A 20,242-nucleotide genomic window follows, 5' to 3' on the forward strand; every position below is an offset into this window, starting at 1 on the left:
GCGATATAGCAAATCTCTACTTTCTGGATTATGTTAATACCCGAAGACTTTTATTCTAACAAATTGCAAGAGTTTGAAATTTTCCGTACATCCAAATTAGCTTTTCCTCACTTGTCTCTTCTTCGTTTATTTTTCGAATACTTCTAGTAGCAACTATTTTTTTTTAAAGCTACATATCTCAAATTTGCTTACTGGGAAAACTTTTCAGTTTTCATACTTAGCTGCAATGTGAGTAGCCACATCCGACATTTGGAAGCATTGCCAGGGGAAAGTAACGAAAGGCCTGTTGAAACCACAAGCGAAACTGATTTAACATAATCCAGAACATGATATGCATAGTAAAAATAGTCAAAGTTGTGATTAGTTTATATACATATGTAAGAGGGCCACAGCAAGTCATGGTTACCAAAACACCAATACATTCAAAGAATTTGTGCGGAAACTAACACCTTCACACTGTGGAATTCATAAGGCTTTTGTGTAGGAATGGGATGAACAATAAGAAGTGCACAAGAGTTTCGTTTAGGATTATCAATTTGGCCGTAAGACTCTCATAGAAACATGAACCGAAGTGCCTGGTTCCCCTAATGGGTAGTTAACCAGTTAATTAACCGCTATGCTTCTTGTAACAAGACGTACACAAGAGTTTCGTTTAGAATTATCAATTGGGTCTTAAGAAACTCATAAATACTTGAACGCAAATACCTGGTTCCCCTAATGGGTAGTTAACCAGTAATTTAACCGTTAGGTACCTAGTAATAATGCAAATTTGCTTTTGTATAAGAAAGGGGTGAACTGTAAGACGTACACAATAGTTTGGACTTATGAATTGGGCCTTAAAAAACTCATAGACACTTTAACCAAAAACCTGGTTCCACTAATGGGCAGTTAACCAGTTATTTAACCGTTAAGTTCCTTGTAATGTTGGTTACTATCAATTTTCTGAGCAAAACTTCAAATAAATTTCAGCACATAAATTTGTGACATAAATCGGGCTTCAAAACTGTCTTTCTTACAACTTCACCAATATAATCATATCTGCAAAACTTTCAGCAACAATTTGTTCATCTATTGCAATAGTACTACAAAAAAGTACATTTCCAGTAGAAACTTTGGCAAATCGGGACAATAGATAAATTTGAGTTTCAGTTCTTATTGCGTTAAAATGCATTGCATAGAACACTACGCAACATATGCACATACAATATAAATAAATAAATAAATGCATAATGTACATATGTACGTATGCATATGTGAGTATGCACAAACATTTGTATGCGAGCATTGATACGCTTTTTTTTTACAACTAAATATAATCAAATTGCCCTTGAAAATATCAACTTTCATAGAATAACATTGCACGAGAGCATTCGCATTCGCTAAATACGCCTTTTCGCCTATTCGCATTGCACAGTCGCTTGGCGACACTTACAACGACATACATACGTACGTACGCACGGATGAGGAGGTTATTAGCCGCTTTCAAGAACAGCCGTTAGAATTTACATTTTCGCATGCACACACATGTGTGTGTCCTTTGACGACTACTCACACATATAAAGCGGCATTTACAAGTCGACATATCTACATTAGTATATTATAATTTTAGTATTATTCGCGTACATCATAAATGTACATGCACACAAGCCAGTATATATGTACATTTGTATGAAATTTCCATCATATCTACATTCGAAACGCACTCCGTGCACTGTTTTGTTGTAGCAATAGTGGTTAGAAATATAGCAAAGTGAATACACTGACTTAGTTGATCGAATGTGTTAAATTATGTATGTATGTACATATGTATATAGTACATATATAACATATTAATTAAATATATTTATTTATATATTATATTTATATATTTTTTTATTAGTATAAATAGAGAAAAATAAGTTGAAGTTTGACTAGAAATACGAAAAGACTTTTTCGACTACCCAACATATGTAATGTTTTAAATACATATATAGTATGCACATTTGTAGAGAAGATTTGCTTATAATAAATTTTTGGTCCAACAAGTCCCACAACGGTTTTAAGATTTATTTTCAAGAGCCTTCCCCCAGAAATTTTCTCGAAATTTGCTGCTATCGCTGCTATCGAGGGCTGAATAGTACAAGCAAATCATTTTCTAAATTCGGATTTGGCCAAACCCGGAACAAAACGAAGAAAAGCCTTAAGTATAGGCTTTTTCAATAGGGAGCTAGAAAAGTAGACCCATAGGGACAACAAACGACGCCATTTTGTTCCCGCTCTTCTGACATTTCTCTTCAGTAAGGTTTGCCATTTCATCATGGAATGATATACGATCCAACAACGGATCGGAATTATTAAAATTTGCTACAGAATTCGGAGTCAATGGCGTCAACTTTAAGAGCGCTATGTCCAATTTATTATTCTCATAATCGTCCTGTCAGATCAACAATTGAGCGTCTAGTGGAAAAATTTGAATCCACAAGCACAGTACAAAATATTTCCGTGCCAGTGAGACAAAGAAGTGCTAGTGTCGAGAATATTGCTGCCGCTAACGCATCAATTGCGGAAGACCCAAAATCAGTCTCTCACACGTCGTTCTCAAGCGTTGGGCATCTCTATGACGTCGTTGTAGCGAATTTCGCGAAAAGATCTTGACTTACATCCTTACAAGATCAAATTGACGCAACAACTGAACCCGCTTGACTACCAGAATCGTCGTATATTCGTGAATTCGGCTGAGCAACAACTTGAAAATGAGCCGGATGTTCCTCAAAAAATCATCTTCAGCAATGAGACTCATTTCTGGCTGATTGGCTTCGTCAATAAGCAAAATATGCGTTATTGGTTAGGCACCAACCCACACGTACCCCACGAGTCACCATTGTAACCCGAAGAAATTACGGTTTGATGCGGTTTATGAGACGGCGGCGTTATTGGGCCGTACTTCTTCCGTGTTGATCAAGATCGGCATATTTAACCGAATATTTTTGGCCTGAATTGGATGATATGGATTTAAACAATATCTGGCTCCAGCAGGACGGTGCCACAAGCCACATAGTGAATGTCACAATCGATTTATTGAAAAACAAGTAAAGATGAACGTGTTATCTTACGGAATAGCCCAGTCAAATGGCCGCCTCGTACGATTTGACGCCATTACACTATTTCCTGTGGGCCAACAAGCTAGCGACGATTTATGAACTTCATACGAATATCGAACGTGAAATTGCAGCAGTATGGGCCGAAAAATTTAAAACCGTCTAAAATTGGGTTCAGCATCTGGACTTCGGCAAGCGTGCCCGTGGTGGCCATGTAAAATAAATCGAGTTCCATACATAATGTACTTTCACATGACTTTTGTAGCGCTCTTATTGGAAAACCCGTTATTTGTTGTTTGCAGTGAAAATTTTTAAGAACAATTCCTTTGAATTGGTAACAAAGAGAAAAAATTTTAAATGTTACTACAGCTAAATGCCTTGTGATCCGATCTCAACAATTTCTTCGGAGAAATTTCATGAAATTTTATTGTCAAATAAAAATTGTTCATATACAAGGCATTGTTTTGGATCAGTCAGCTGGGGGATTTTATCGTGGCTTTGATCCATAATTTATAAAAAATTATGTGACGCTATGGCAAGTTTAAAAGCTCTACGGAATAGGGTAACTGGATTGTTTGAAACTCGACTGAGTATAGTTGTCTACGCTAATTATAAATATACGAGACAATATTCTAAACAACTGATAACCCTTTGCAAAGCTACATATGTACATATATCTATAAATATATACCTACATGCTTACATATATGGGTAAAGTACAGAAGTCTATTAAACAAACAAGGATCATTTATTTTAAAATATTACCGCAGTAAAAACGAATGCCTTTAACTCAAACTCAAATCAATGCTCAATACAGAAAATCTTCCTTGTGTGCATACTATTAGGTTTGCTTTACAATTTACATATTATGAAGGCTCAAAGGTTCAGCAACATCAACCCTACTCCGACTAGGCCAAATTTGTCGGCCACCGCCCAGCTGGTGCCAATGTACGCCAGCATGCGCGGCGTTCGAAAAGCACAGACATCGATTTGTTAGCACAAGTACAATTTACACGTACAAACAGTTATACGACAGTCTGAGCACTTACACCCCAAACACATGTAAATGTGAAAGTCTGTGTATATGTATATCTAAGCACACACTTGCACGGCACTTGTGTGTGTTGTTTTTGTGTTTTGTTGACTCAAATACTAAATTTCAAGTTCAAGGTTAAGCGACGCCTTGCCTACGGAAAACTCCAAGGCAGTCGCCCAATGATTCCTCATTTTTATTTTACGCAGAAAATCCTATACTTAAACAACCGCCCGAAAATTCGAACAAAACGTAGCTCAGACAGACGTTTACACGCGCACATACTACATAACGGCATATAACAAACGGTGGTTATTTGTGGCAGCGCGGGGGTGGTATACGCACATCGGGTAAACGGCCCACAATAACGACAAACCGACAAGCGTCGTCGCGTCATCGCGTCATCGTCGTCGTGTCTAAGTATATAAAAAGGACACAATTTCATTTTTAGGTTCTGCCGTCTGACACACCCACACCAGGGTTGGCGGCACGCACACCAAATCATAAAAAGACACACCGACAGACACGCACACATTGAAAAAGACGTCGTAAATGTGGGTGATTAGGTAGGGTACCCCGTGCAAACCAACACACAGTTATGTATACGCAAAAAGGCAGGAGAACGACTGCGAAATCATAGGCGTATAGCAGAAGAGGGTCTGCTGGGTCTTGTAAAGTGGTTAGGCGCAAACCGAGACGCAGCCTCAGACGACACAGCTGCACTGCGCACCACCTACCAGGATGGCAGCTGAGGCAGCAGCCAAATCGCTGAACAAAATGCTGCCATGAAATTCATCATCACTGCCTGTTCGGCCCCCCCAAGAAGTCATACCCACTTCCCCGCCACGAAGCAGCTTGTTTCAGTGAACTCATTTCGGCAACAAACAACAGACAACAAGCAATTTTCGCTGCCAATCAAAAGAGCGCAGACGGCCCATTTTCACTAACGAACACGCACCCCACGATGGACCCACTTTTTATGTGTGATTCAAGCGAAAAAGTCTATGCAAGTAGAAGCGAGTGAAAGTGAAATGAGTGCGGAAAATAACATTTTATTCACAACTGGGTAATATAACGGTTGTTGTTTGTTGCTGCTCTCGAATTTTCGCTCATTTTGTTGCATTATACATTTGCGTTCGTTGGTGGCGAAAAGTTGCACACCCGTCTGGCGGTTCGGTCGAGACCATACACGGAAAGAGGCAATATCCTTTTGACCTTGAACGTTCATGCTCAAGCTGAGAATTTATTGACCTGACATTGTTAGCACTCGCAGACAAATATCCGAGTAGACATCAATAGAAAGCGACCGCCCAGCCCGCCGTCCACCGCGTCAGCCATCAAGCACAATTTTTTTTTTTGATTTTCAAGTCTATAAGGATGTTGGCAAAAGGTACGCATGAGCCACCAAAACCCACCAAAATAAAACGGACGTGCGTTGACTGCAAGACGCTAAACTAAGCACGTCTGCCACTGACGCGCATACATACATATGTAGGTATGTATGTACATATATTTATGTGCTGTGCTCCGCACGAATTTGTTGTCTGGTGTGTCTCGGTTTGTCGCTAGTCGTCACCGCCGTCTTATTTGTTCTTTGACGTGTCTGGATTGTTGCCTTCTCGGCGACAGTCAGTGTGGTTCGCAGTAGGCGCTGTGACGTCTGCTTCTTCTTCTTCAACGTCGGCCTCGTCATCCGCCATGTCTGTAACGCTTAGCGCATTTATATATAATGTGCCGTTCTCTGCAGTTTCAAGGTAGTGAGATCTTTTTCCGCTTGCTGACACACACCGCTGCTGCACACCAAAAACCATATCATGTCCCTAGGTCTGTCTTATGTACGTGCATATGTGCTAACTGCATTAAAATACTTTTGTTGTGTTGGGTTTCCAGGCTCGCTAAAATTGCTCTCATCTACAAATACACTTTCGTATATATATGTGGCATTTGCTTTAGGAAAAGGAAATGCCGAAAACGGTGTGGTAAAGTGGTACCCCAGACAGAGTTTCATGAACTTACGTCTGGCTATGGTTTAACAAACTCAGATTTTATTCAAGGTCAGCAGCGCGTATATATGCATGCATATACAAGCCTGAAACTAGGAATCGGTAAAAGCAGCGAAAATAGCAAAATAGTATAGCAGACTTCGGCAAATACCAAAAACAAACCTGTCACCAATTTTAACAGTTACAATTTTTTTTTTTTTGCGCTAGTTGAGTTATTATTTTTTAAGGTTTACTCATAACATTGTTCCAAACTCTGTGATTTACATTGAAATTTGACTTTTCTGCAGACATTTTCCTTCTTTACTACAATTTCAGCACAAACTATTATTATATGCCGTCACTTAGAATGCAAAACAACAAGTCATCAAAAATTCGAAATTCAGTTTTTTATCGCTTACGATTCACTACAACATTGTACATATGTGTAGTATAAAATTTATAGCTTCCGCTCAGATATAACCAATAGATAACCAATACATAACCAATAGATAACCAATATAAAACCTATACATAACCAATATATAACCATTTTGGAACCAAAATACACATTTTGATTCTATTAGCTTTATTAGTGTTAAAGTGCACTGTATGCTAATTTTTGCTGAAGCACGAGTGCGTATGAGTGATTTGTAGTCGAAAGTTTATTAAGCCCAACACAACTTGTTCTAATAAAAAAGCTTTGATTAGATCCGCAATAAATAGATGTTAGATTACAAAATACTAACTCAACTGAAGTAGAATAAACCTTACAACTATACTTTCTTACAATTGGTGAGGTTACGTCAGATGACTGATCAAAGATCCCACGTGAACTATACTATATGTAGTCCTTCGTTAGGCCATAGAAAAGAAGAACTCCTGTGTTCGAACTCATAAAGCAATAAATTAGCCAATACAACTTTACATAGACGTTTAATGCCTATTTCCGCCGCTGAAGGTAGCGGGACAGACAAGAGTGAAGTGTTGAGTTGTTACCACCTCGCCTTCTTCCATACAGTTTCTGCAGATGTCGTCAGGTAGGATTCCCAGCCTTGCTGAGTGGACGCAAACAAGGCAATGGCCTGTGAAAAGCCCCGAAAACAGGGACAGACTAGCCTTACTGAGGGCAAAAAGATCACTAGATCTCTTGCTATCGATCTTGGGCCAAAAGTCTTTTGTAACAGCGCATGTACCGATAGCTGTAGCTTCTGCGAGGCCTAACTATTCAGCACTGATCCGCTTCCATTCTATCGATAACGGCTTTAGAGTTCCTTCTCTTGCTAGCTTATCAGCATTACAGTTTCCTGCGATTCTGCTGTGACCTAGCACCTATATCAGTCTTTTCACAAGGACACTCAATGCTATTGATAGCGAGGTTCGACACGCTTTGACCAGCCACACTGTTAATGAGCACAAGGCTAGTATCGCCCTGCTAAGTGTAAGTATTAAGAACATGGTTACTTTTCTGAAGAAGGCTGCACTCCCAGGCAGTAAATCTACTACTATCTTATCTACTACATATATGAAAGAAACTACAACAGTAAGGAAGCTTGAATACTCTGTTCAGGGTATAAAAGGAAATTATACGAAGGATAACATCAGTTGACTGTGACCTGGGTGTGCTTCTCCAGACTGGATAAGAAATTGAAGCGCAACGAGGGCAAGACGAAATATCTCCTGTTATCAAACAAACAGTCGTCGTATCCACGACTTGACTCTCACGTCACTGTTGACAGTCATTACTTCGACGTCTTAGATAATTTTGTCTATCTTAGAACCAGCGTTAATACCAAAAACAATGGCAGCCTCAAAATATAACGCAGAATAACTCTTGCCAACAGGTGCTATATCAGACTGAGTAGAAAATTGAGAGATAAAGTCCTTTCTCGATGAACAAAGACCAAACTCGGCCATAACCCCTTGACTGCATCACAAAAAAAACCCACGTGTTAGGAAAGTTTTACTATCATGTTCGGTTTTAGCATTCCAACAGAAACAGCCCTCTAACATGACAGTCTTAAATTAAGCATTCCTGCGGTACTAAACGTACTATATGAAAGTTAAAACTTTTTTTAAAACTGACTAAAATCAGATCATCTTTATGGTTTTTTTTTTTTTTGACGAAGCGGTAACCGAATTGAGCTCTATGGTTTGGGCACGATTGAAACCAGAGCTTCTTGTTCACTAATTTCAGCTTTAGCCTTATTGCCGTCTAATCGTAATCGCTTTCAATCATTTTCAGAAACTCATTAAAAAGAATTCTTGCACTTACCATCGAATTCCGTCGTTTTCAGCGGCGCACTGTTGTTATTGTCTGTGTTGATGATGCTTTTGGCCAGTAACTTTTCAGCAAGCAACGGATTGGATGCAATTAAAAAGCGTCGCGCATTCGCCTCATGCGCATGCGTCACATTCTCATTGCTGCTGCTGCTGCTGCTGCTACTCACATAAGCATTACTGCCTCTTAGGTCCTCCCGGCGCCCAATATGCGCATTCGCTGTTGGTTTTTGACTTTGGCTTAACGGTTTCGCAGTGAGCGATTCGCAGTGTGAAGTTAACGCTAATAAAGTGGACTCGGCAGCACCCTCTATCGTTATGCCCACATCACCACCACCCGCCGAACCATTTGTATTAGCGCAAGCAGGGCTAAGTACACCATTGGCTACAACAGCTGAGGCCTCCAACGACGATACGAAGCTATCGGCCACTACTTGTTCGCCAATGCTGTTGTTGTTTTCCTCCTTCAATAGAATATTGCAAAGAAAGGAAGAAGTATTTTGAAATAAAAAAGAGGGATACGGGGTATGTGTAATTTGACACGTTAGACTAATTTCAAATTCAATTCAATAAAATTGCTATTTACTTTAACCTCAACTGTGGCCAGATCCGACAGTAAGCTCTCGATTTCGAAATTGCTTTCAGACAATTGGCGGAATAGTTCATCGGAAGACTCAGTGCAGAGCGGTTCAAGTGAGTTGAGCTCCGTGTTGCGTTCATCGAGTTGTGTTGATTCGTTGCCATTCTCATTGTTGTTGCCAGTGGCGGCTTCCTCCTAAGCGAAGTAAGAAAAAGAAAGCTCGTTAATTTTATCAATTGAACACTGTTATCTACAATCCAAATGTATAGTATATGTATAGCCTACTTTGAGGCGTAGTATACGCACTTGCATGCATGGAGCGATATCTAAGCCACCAACCATACGGCCATCATTATCCGGACACCAGAGTAGTGCGTCATCGATAAATGGCATCGCCGATAAGGCAGAGCCACTGCAAACTTCCGCCAGTGCCAGCGTGTGTTTGTGTGCCACGCTCGTGAAAAGTATTCTGTCAGTCGGTAAAAGAGCGCTGCGCTGCACAGTAATTTTTCTACCGATTCGGCTGGTAAGGCAGTGACGGTTCGTGTCTGCGATAAATTACTTTACGTTATTGCACTTTAAGGTTACTTTATTTTACTTTTATCTTTTCTCTCTGTGTTCACTAAAGCACTTAATTATTATATTAACAGTTCTTAGTTTATGTTTAACTAGTTTTTCTTTATTTTATTTTTTAATTTTTATTTGTTTTTCTTTTGTAGAAATTGGAGGCACTTTACTTACGACGGAATTTATATTATATATCAGGCTAATCACTAAATTACGTTCTTAATTTAATATTTTCTTTGTACAAATAGTCCGTAATTTCGCAGTGTATAATGTATAACTATTAAAAATTTTGGACGAATATAGTTTCCGATAAATTGTATACGGTGTATATATATGTTATAGTAAAAATCGAAAATATCTAATATCACGGCTTTGGAGTTTCTATAATTTTTGTTTTTGATTTTTTTCTTTTTTTGCAAATACTTAAATTTACCGAATGTTTATAAGAACAGGGCTTCCAAACAGTGATTGGTGATAGCGAAACGTCGGTTTGTCTGAAAAAGGAAATATTGAAGAAAAAATTAGTGTGATTGAATATAGGAGAATAAAACTTTGTAATAATGCTTGAAATGAAAATGGGATTGAAAGTTTTGTTACAAATTTGATACATAACATTCTTATGACGTCCTCTAAGGTAAGCTTGAAAATCTGCTTGAAATACCGCCTGATTCGTATTTATTATAAATTAAATTTTACGTCCATACATAGTCCATTTAAATGGATCACTGAATGTAAATGACAATTATTTTTTCCATTTTGATCAAGTTTAGTCGATAGATGGCGCCAGACGCGCATATTGGCAAGTGAAAGGGAAGTACACAATATTCCGCTAGATAGCGCTCTAGTACTGCTTGCAGTAACATTGTTTATACGATCTGTTCATACTGTAGATTTCAAATTCAAATTAACAACAAATTTGGTATGTATTAAATAAGTAGTAACTGCTTAGCGTAGATAATTTTTGAATATAAAACAACAAAATCGTAGATGGATGACACCCATTGGAGAAACGAGAGATAAAATAATTAAAATTAACGGAAAAATAATTTACGAGGGTTATGAGCTCGGGAAGAAGAAGGGAAAGCGGGTAATTGAGTGTTTAAGGGTAAAAAACGGTTTATCTCGGTTTTCGGCCAAACTACGAGTCAAACAGCTCCAACTACGAAATGAAATGTAGATGAAATTAAAAAGTAGCTTTGAATTGTTTATTGGGGATTTTTATACCTTGAACAGGGTATATTAAGTTTGTCACGAAGTTCGTAACACCCAGAAGGAAGCGTCGGAGACCCTATAAAGTATATATATAAATGATCAGTATGTTGAGCTGAGTCGATTTAGCCATGTTCGTCTGTCTGTATATATACGAACTAGTCCCTCAGTTTTTAAGATATCGTTTTGAAATTTTGCCAACGTCATTTTCTCTTCAAGAAGCTGCTCATTTGTCGGAACTGCCGATATCGGACCACTATAACATATAGCTGCCATACAAACTGAATCATCGGAATCAAGTTCTTGTATGGAAAACTTTCACATTTGACAGGATATATTCATGAAATTTGGTATGGAATAAGGCAACAATGTAATCTCTGAAGAAATTGTTCATATCGGATTACTACAGTATATATGTACATAGCTTCCATATAAACTGAACACTTAGTTACTAAAAGAAATGCACCTGTGAAGGGTATATTAGCTTTGGAGCAGCCGAAGTTAATGTTTTTTTTTGTTTTGCCTTTTTATGTCAACAGAAAGTATTTCAAATACATAAATCTTACTGACTTTTTAAAGAATGCTTTAATTTTATCGTGAGAAAAAATAATATCCAATATCTTCCGCAGAAAATTAGTTATTTTTTCGATTTTAAGTCGAAGTAAGGTTGGCTTATTAATATTTTAAATAAAAAATACGGTGTGTTTGGGACACCAAAAATGGAAAATGGATTTTTCCCATACATTTTAAGGTTATGCATACCTACATAATATATATACAAAAGTAGAAGATAATTTCTTTACCAATTATTGTGCTACTTAATATTTTGCTGTCAGACTTACAGCTTTGCTTGAATGAATGAATGAATGAATGGTAATGAGGAATGCACTGCGGCCTTTGGTCTATTGTGCCCTCTCCTTACTCACATTGACTCGTCTAAACCCAGCCCATTAATGAAGTCTAGTAGACTTCCTGGCGAGAGCGAGGCAATGCGATCCCTATCCGGAAAAAACACTCCAACTTACAATTTACAAAAATTCTTCGGCCAGTTACTTTACTTTGACGTTTCTGTATATTATAACAAGGGTTGATAGTAATAGGTGATAAACCACGACTGGCTACTCAGTTGCCTGTGTATACGGTTGCCTAGCAGCTACTATAAGTGTATTCACGGTAGTAACCAATACAGCACAGGGATGTAAATTTGATTCATAAGCAATCGGTTCTCAGTGCGGATAAATTACAAATCTCCATATTACTCATATACAAAAAATATAAATATTTTTGTTGAATTTTTAAGGCAAAAACTGAAATGTGTGGAAAAGAAAATTTTGCCTCGAAAGTTTTGCAAATGCCTCGAAATATTACAAACATCTTAACTTTATATGAATTACCAATGTGTTTAATATTGACTTCTGCCTGAACTGTATGCTGACCATATGGTAGACATGGAAGTTGCCGGAACTGGTCATAAGACTCCTTCGATAAATTTGGCATTGCATTAAATCTCAAGCTCATAAACCACTGGTGTTTAAATCTTGTATATCACGTACATACTGTAAGAATGACCTCTTGATGCTTTTAGTGAAAGAATTACAGCAAAAACTGCTTGGAGTTTAGAAGAGATCAGCTGATTGCCTTATATGCAATAAATATAATTTTTATCTTTACCCCAAGTATTATGGGCTAACGATTTGAGGATATCTTTGTGGCTCTCTATTTTTATATTCGTCCCACAATTTTGTGGCTGCTAACTGTTAGAATTTTGGTATCATCGACAAAAACGTGGGCCTGTCTGTACTCCTTTTCCTAGTTGGCGGATACCGATGACTGTGGAATTATTAATACAGAGTCTGAAGCTCATAGCAGAGAAATTTCAGATAAACAAGTATGTAGCTGTTATCATATCCTCATAGGCTATCCTCTCTGCCCATAACTTCAACGGAGGCGAGAATATATTTATGGCATTGGGAGGAAATGGCAAGTGAGGTTTTTACGTATGGCTCAAAGCTTAAGGGTTAGGGGTAGTCAGAATTTTCAAAAAATTATTTTTTTTTGCATTTTCGTTAAGTTTTTTTTATTTTCAAAAATTTCGATTTTTTAAGATCAATTAACTGTTAATTTTTTTTCAAAATTTAGAAAAAATTTCCTGAGGCCGCCATTTTGTTAATTTTTGAAAAAACTAAAAATCCTTCTATCAGGCCCAGGATTATCTATTTAAAAAACTATTTTTCTTTTTGTCCGATTGATTTTAGATTAATATCCAAGGACTTATGGTTGTCACCGCAAGTACCTTTTTTGGAACTGGGTCAACACAAACAACTATAACTTTGGAAGTTAATTATTTTTTTTTTTTTTGAAATTTTCGTGACTTCAAGTCAACATATTCTATAATAATGCCATCAAACAAAATAAAATCTCCTGACTAGAAGATATAAGGTCCCGGTGGCACCGCTGCCACAAATGGGAGACAACCATCTGCAACTGACACATGCAGTGAAATATAATAGCATCGAGTCTCTTCGTGATAATAGTGGACTGGGTGCCAAGCCACAGCGGAATCGCAGGCAATTGTAAAGCTAGCTCATCAGCAAGAAAACACAATAGAACCGTTATCAGTAGATTGCGTAAGGCCACCATCGGTAAATGCGCTGTCGCAAAATCCTTTTGACCCTACATCGATCGTTAGAGATCCAGTGATCTCTTTGCCCTCAGTAAAACTTGCCTCTGCCTTGTTGTGAGGGTTTTAACAGGACGTTGCACTATTGGCGTCAATGCTGTAAGGCTAGCAGTCTTATCAGACGCCATATGCAGAAGCTGTATGAAAAAAAGCGAGGTGGAAACAACACAACACTTCCTTCTTGACTGTCCCGCGTTTGGGAAATCAAGGCTTAAACACTTGGGTGCGCATACCTTCAAACATACCACCGAACTGGCGGGAATTAAAATTAAATGCCTTTGTAAATTTGTATTGGCTACTAAGCTAATTTATAAGTTCGAAGTTTATGGCTTCACAAGGGACTACATAAAGCAGTCCACCTGAGATTTTTCTAGATCAGCCATCTAACCCAACCTAACCTATAAGCAGATTGTGGTTAAGTAAATTTAAAAAAGTAAAACAACACAATCAGTAGACATAGTATATTGCTGAATTTTCTCATAACCGGGAAACTGTGAATGTGATTAAAGATTCGAGGAAGTTGTGTATCCAAATAATACCAGCAGGTTTTGGAAGAAGACTTATTAGGGCTAAAAACCGTCGAGTTACTGCTGACGGTATATTCGGAGCTTTTAGGTTTGATCTTGGTTGTTAGCTCACAATAACGTGCCCGTAGATTTGTTTAGTTCCTAATCAAAGCTTGTAAGAACTCATATAATTAATGCGTTTTCTTTTTAAGTTTTTTGGTAATTTAACTAATTTTTCGTCGAGATCTTAAATTGAAAGCGTACAAAATACAGATTGCGCAAGAACTGAAGCCGCTCGACTTTCTCAAACGACAACGCTTAGCTCTATGGGCTCTTGAGAAGTTTCAAGAAGATCCGACGTTTTGGAGCCAAATTTTGTTCAGCGATGAGACCCATTTCTGGCTCAATGGGTAAGAAAACAAGTAAAATTGTCACAATTTTAACGAAGAGCAACCTGAAAAGATTCAAGAGCTGTCATTTTATGCAGAAAATACAACGGTTTGGTGTGGTTTGTGTACCGGTGGAAACATTGATTCATATTTCTACAAAAATGATGCCAATGAGAATCATAGCATCAATGGCGACTGTTATCGTGCTATGATAACCAAGTATTTGATGTCTGAAATTAAAGTTCGTGATCTCAGCGACATTTGGTTTCAACAAGACGGCATCACTTCCTACACATTACATTAATCAATAGATTTATTGAAAGAACACTACTGTGTGTAGTAATTGCAGTGTAATTCCACGCTTTGGGCTGGTCTATTGGCCACCAAGCAAGACACTTAGACTTTTTTCTCTGTGTATATGTGTCTATGCGTGCAATCCCGCTTCGATTCGGGCCTTGGTGCAAAACATCACGCGTGTCATTCATCAGTTACCAGTCGAAATGCTCAAACGATTCATAGAAAATTGGACTCAACGGATGGACTATCTGAGACGTAGCCGTGGCCAACATTTGAAAGAGATAATCTTCAAAAAATAATTTCCAAAGAATGTTTTTTCGGATAATAATAAACATTCGCCCTTAAATTTGAAGTTTCTGTGTTTTTTTCTTTAAAAAAGTAGGGATCCTCGGAATAGATCGACCTTTTAGTTATGATTGTGAGACCCATTCACATTTGAAGAATGAATAACAAAGTTTGTAATTCATGGAAGAAAATGTCTGACACACTATGAAATATATGTAGGTATACTCGTATATGATGATCAACAGAGATGATTTTACCATGACCGTTTGTATATACGAGAACTTGTCCCTCAGTTTTTGAGATAAAGATTTGAAACTTTATACACATCATTTTCTCCCAAAAAGCTGTTCAATTGTCGGTGCCGCTGATATCGGATCACTAAAGTAAGTATATACTGCTGTGATCAAATTGAAAGGTGAATTTTAATTTATACTTCGCTTGGTTTTTGAACCGGTCAATTTTTGTTCTCTATAAGTTGGTAGTACTGTTAGTGATATCTATGCTAAATTTCACGTCAAAATATCCATTAGAATTTCATATAGGCGTCGTTTTGTGTCTAAAAGTGAATTCTTTGATATGTCTGAATTTATTGAACAAAGAAGTGCATACTGCACCATCTCATACTGCATTGGTTATTCGTGATCATTTCGCCACATTTTCAACTAACAACGTGCCGCAACCACCGCATTTGCCTGATTTACCTTCGTGTAATTTCTGTCTATTCAGCCAATTCACATGACCACTCCGAAGACACCGTTTTGACCCAATTGAGGATATAAAGGCTGAATTAAAAAAGGCTCTGATGGCCATCACGACGGAGGATTTTTCCAAGTGCTATGATGACTGGAAAATTCGTTAGCGTAAATGTATTGCAGCGGGAGGGGATTACTTTCAAAGAGTTGAAATGGACAAAATTCACCTTTCAATTTGATCACAGTAGTACACAGCTGCCACACTAGGAACGATCAGAATCAAGTTCTTGTAAGATATTTTCATAAAATTTACCACGGATTGCTGCCCAAGGCAAGGCTACAACATCCTAAAGCTACAATATCAGGCTACTATAGTACTTGTATACTAAATAGCTGCTATACGAACTAATCGGTCAAAATACGGTGCTTGTATGGAGTCTTTTGTATATGTGAAGCGGACTTCGGTATAACTGACGTTAATGTTCGTTTTGTTTAGAATACACTTTTCGTTAAAGGATCTCTGATAGGTGCATAAACAGATCTAACCAAATGAAATGTTTTTGCATACGAAAGTTGTTTGTGAGCATTTTAACATCAGTTGGGCAGCTTCCTTGTAAGGCATTAGAAAACAATGAAAACAATTGCCGTTTGTCCGCATGAACAACTTATACTTGTATTTACAACAATCATAATAATTGAAATTATTAAAATGCAAATGCGGGCATAATCATATTTCACAGTTAAGTAATTAGCTGCTGCGAGGGAACGAAACCACCAATATATGTAGGTACGTATGTGTGTGTGTATGTAAGCGTGTTTAGTCATTGCGCCTCGTAAATTCATAATTAAATTAATGCTTGGGAATTCTCAACGAAAGTGTTAATACGTGACGTTAGAGCACATATACATACATACATTCATGTGCGAATTTATGTACGTACATACATATGTGCTAGTATGTATGTATGTAACTATTATTAGTCAAAATAAAGGCAAATACAGTTATGCTCATGAAAAAATAAATCAAACTCATTTCTATAAAACCTAGTTAAAATCGCACCCTTCCTCGGTCCTCGGTGCGCACCCTCCCGGGCAAATTACGTGCGGGCTCGCTGGCGTCAACCTGTGCAGATGAACGTAGCAATGCAAAAAGTGCCAACAATAGCGTTAACCCAGCTTGATGAGAAGCGGTAATGATTGATTAGGATGCGAAGCTTTGTTTGCGAACTCGTGGAAATTACAAATAAATAACTGTGCATTCAAAAAGCAACAAAAATTATGCAGATATCTAGCAATGAGAAAACGAGAGAAATAAAAATAATCGAAAAAAAGTGGTATAAAGCAACAAAATGGAAAAAAAATTGAGTTGTGTCGACCAGTGTAATTCGAAGCCCCTTTCTTCCGGAATCTTAGAGTTCAATAACTCCGAAATGAAATTACAACTGCCCTGCATAGATTACATGCCATAAAACCGAGTAGCGCGCAATGCAGCGCGCTAACACAGACGAAAACACACAGCTGTATGTATGCATGTGTGTGTGTATGAACGATTGTTCACACCAACAAGCAATGAACAGCCTTGCCACTGCCGCAAAATGTTGCCGACAGCGAAGCGCAGCGTCGTTGAAAGAAAAACCTCAACTGCAACATCAAAAACCAGATAAACCGAGGAAAACACTTTACATAACATGTTATTGAACTATGGAAAATAAAAACAACCAGTTGCGATATGTTTATTATTGTTGTTGCTATTACTGGTGTGCTGCTGTTGTTGCTGCGGCTGCTGCTGCTGCTGCCGTCGCCGCTGCTATTTCTATTGCTAACTCCACTTAGTCGCTTAGTCGGCAACATACAATGCAAGTTAATGCGAGGCACTCCGGTCGTACGCTCCACGTACTCGTGTATGTGGAGGAAGCGAGTACGGGCCGAGAGGGGGGGTCATTGCAATAATGCAACGGAGCCATTGCACAGGCGAATGCGGCTGAGCCAAATTCATTATAAGTGAAAGTCGGTTTGTTGCTGCAGTTCGTTAACATTGAACTACGTGAGTTGGTGCGCTGAGCTGAGCTGAGCTCAGCCGAAACGAAGCGAGCCGAGAGTGAGTTGCCTGGCGAGTTGTTGTTGCTGCTGTTGTTGTTGTTGCTGTTGTAGGCTAGGCAATTGCACACCACTCAGCATGCATAGTCATAGCTAAATTGCATTAGGAACAACAGCGCTGCAACAATAACAATAAAGCGCAACAAAGAAAAGCAAAATGCAAAAGCAACATACACACACACGCACACATACACGCAACACATTCATACAGTGACAGCACATGGATATGCAAAAAGAAAGAGTGAACAACAAAAACGCCAAACAAATATTACTAGCATTAGAAATAACAACAACAGCAATAATACACGAACAGCAATGCCAATCGAACGAGCAAGCGTCGGCTGTGTTTATTTTTGCACATTGTGGCAAACTTGTTGTTGGCGATGTGCAACAATATGCAGCGCACCCGACGACCACGACGATGACGACAACAACGACGACTCGCTGGCGGTGGCAAACGCGAAGGCGAAGGTGATGGTGCTGGCGGCGGCGGCGGCGGTGGTGGTGGCGTGCATGAGGCCGACGATAGCGAAAAGCGAAATGTGCAACTACTTTCGGCGACCAGCTGCATATTGTATGAGCGATGAGCGTTGAGCCATGCGGGCTATGGCGGCGGGTGGGGCTGAGTGGTTTTTCTACACCCAAAGCGCATGCGCTGCAGTAATAATGGAACGACTGACTACCAGTGAAGCGTAGTAGTAGTTGTCTAGCAAGTATCTAATGCCACTGCCACCAGCGCAGCGCAAACCCATACATACAAACATATATATGTATGTATGATGCATACATGCAATATGCAGCACACATTGCGACACTAATCAGTTGCAGTTGAAAATGCAACAACACCAACATGTGCGCATAAAGCAATACCAGTCTTCTTCTCCATTGCATTGCAGTTTGTCTGCCAACGGGCTGCACACCGACAATGTGATAATGTTGCCAACATATTGTGAAATACTTATTACCTATTTTATACCACATTTATGGCGATTACACAATTTTTTTTTTGTTGTGGAAAAAGTTTTTGGAGTTAAATAATAATAACATAGAGAGGACGCTCAAATTGTTCACACCAACGTAAGTGCATTTGTTTGTGCGTATAAACCTACAAGCAGAGTCTGGGAGTAAAGTTTCAAACCTTATGATTATTTTCTTGCTAAGCGATCCACTGAATATTCAGAATATGCTGGTATATGTATGTGTTCTATTAAACTTGCACTCGCCGAACTAGCTTTCCTTAGAAGGCGATTTTTGTGCTTTTAATCACCCATTCTTCAAACATTTGTTGCTGGAGACAGTGAGCAACAAAAAGAAGCGTTCTTCGACTCCACCGATACTATAATACTGTTTACAGGTGAATTTGTTTATAACATAAAAAAATTTAAAAAAATCTTTATCTTGCTTTCTAGTCAAGACTATATTGAGCTATATGCTATAGCAGCCCGATCTGAACAAATTCTTCGGAGATTGTACTTTTCCCTTGAATAATAATTCCTGCAAAATCTCGTCAAGATATCTTGTCAAATACAAACGTTTTTCTTAGAAGGACTACTTTGATCGATCAGTTTGTATAGCAGCTATATGATATAGTAGTTCGATCTGAACAAATTCTCCGGAGATTGTACCTTTTGCTTGAAAAATAATTCTTGCCAAATTTCGTCAAGGTATCTCGTCAAATACAAAAGTTTTTCTTACAAGGAATGTTCTATGATGGATCAGTTTGTATGCAGCTATATGATATAGTAATTCGATCTGAGCAATTTCTTAGGAGATTGTACCGTTATCTTTGAAAACAATGTAAGCAAAATTTCGTGAAGATTTCTCTTAAAAGACAAAAGTTTTCCATACAAAGATTTGATTTGGAACGATCAGTTCGTAAAACTGCCATATGCTATAGGCCTCCGATAGAAAAGTTTGTTCGGAGATTATATCATTGTTTTGGGAAATTATACGCGCCAAGCTTTGTGAAGAAATCTCGTCAGTTCGTATGGACCACTGTCTGTAAACGGCAGTTCCTGCAAATGTACGGCTTATTTTCTTGCAGATAGGTTAGGTAAAGTTAGGTTATATTGCTGATAAGACGAGGGATCACACTTGGACTGTTATGTACCGTCCTTTGTAAGTCATAGGAAAAAACCTCTGTAGTTGGATAACTGGTAGCGGCCATGAATCTATCACAAAACTGCTTAGGTTATTTATTTCTATTTCTGATATGTCACCTGGATGTCCAAAGGTATGAATGTTTTGCTGGTCTGATCTGACCAAAGCGAAACATGCGAGGAGGAAGTAGCATCCCATAAGATGTTCTATCTCACTGCGTCAATACCGATCGTATAGTATTCAGTAAGAACTCTTTCAACTATTGGAAGGTAGAAAACCTTCAAAAACGGTCGAGAGATCGTTGAAGACAAGCCTCGTTCTGGACTACCTTCGAACTGTTCAACTAATGGGTGGGAATGAAATGCGTTTTTGCTCGACTCGTCCCGATAAAGCTGCTCTCTTTGGACACGCTTGATCGTGAAAATTCCGAACCCACATTCATGGGCAGCATTACAACTGCCGATGAGATGT

General features: G+C 38.5%; 1 protein-coding gene across 3 annotated transcripts in view; it reads right to left on the bottom strand.

The window, feature by feature from the left end:
- The window catches only part of LOC105225270 (ecdysone-induced protein 74EF), a 168,453-nt gene that overhangs the window by 69,389 nt on the left and 78,822 nt on the right, over window positions 1-20,242 (bottom strand). For all 3 annotated transcript variants that reach the window (XM_049458800.1, XM_049458799.1, XM_049458798.1), the window contains 3 exons: window positions 9,256-10,010; window positions 8,956-9,144; window positions 8,365-8,833 (listed from right to left, as the gene is read on the bottom strand). In XM_049458800.1, coding sequence (XP_049314757.1) covers window positions 8,365-8,833; window positions 8,956-9,144; window positions 9,256-9,342 — 745 coding nt within the window. In that variant the 5' untranslated portion in view covers window positions 9,343-10,010. The remainder of the gene's footprint in view (window positions 1-8,364; window positions 8,834-8,955; window positions 9,145-9,255; window positions 10,011-20,242) is intronic.

The sequence above is a fragment of the Bactrocera dorsalis genome, chromosome 5 (genome assembly GCF_023373825.1).
Source record: "Bactrocera dorsalis isolate Fly_Bdor chromosome 5, ASM2337382v1, whole genome shotgun sequence".
In the NCBI taxonomy this organism is placed as follows: domain Eukaryota; kingdom Metazoa; phylum Arthropoda; class Insecta; order Diptera; family Tephritidae; genus Bactrocera; species Bactrocera dorsalis.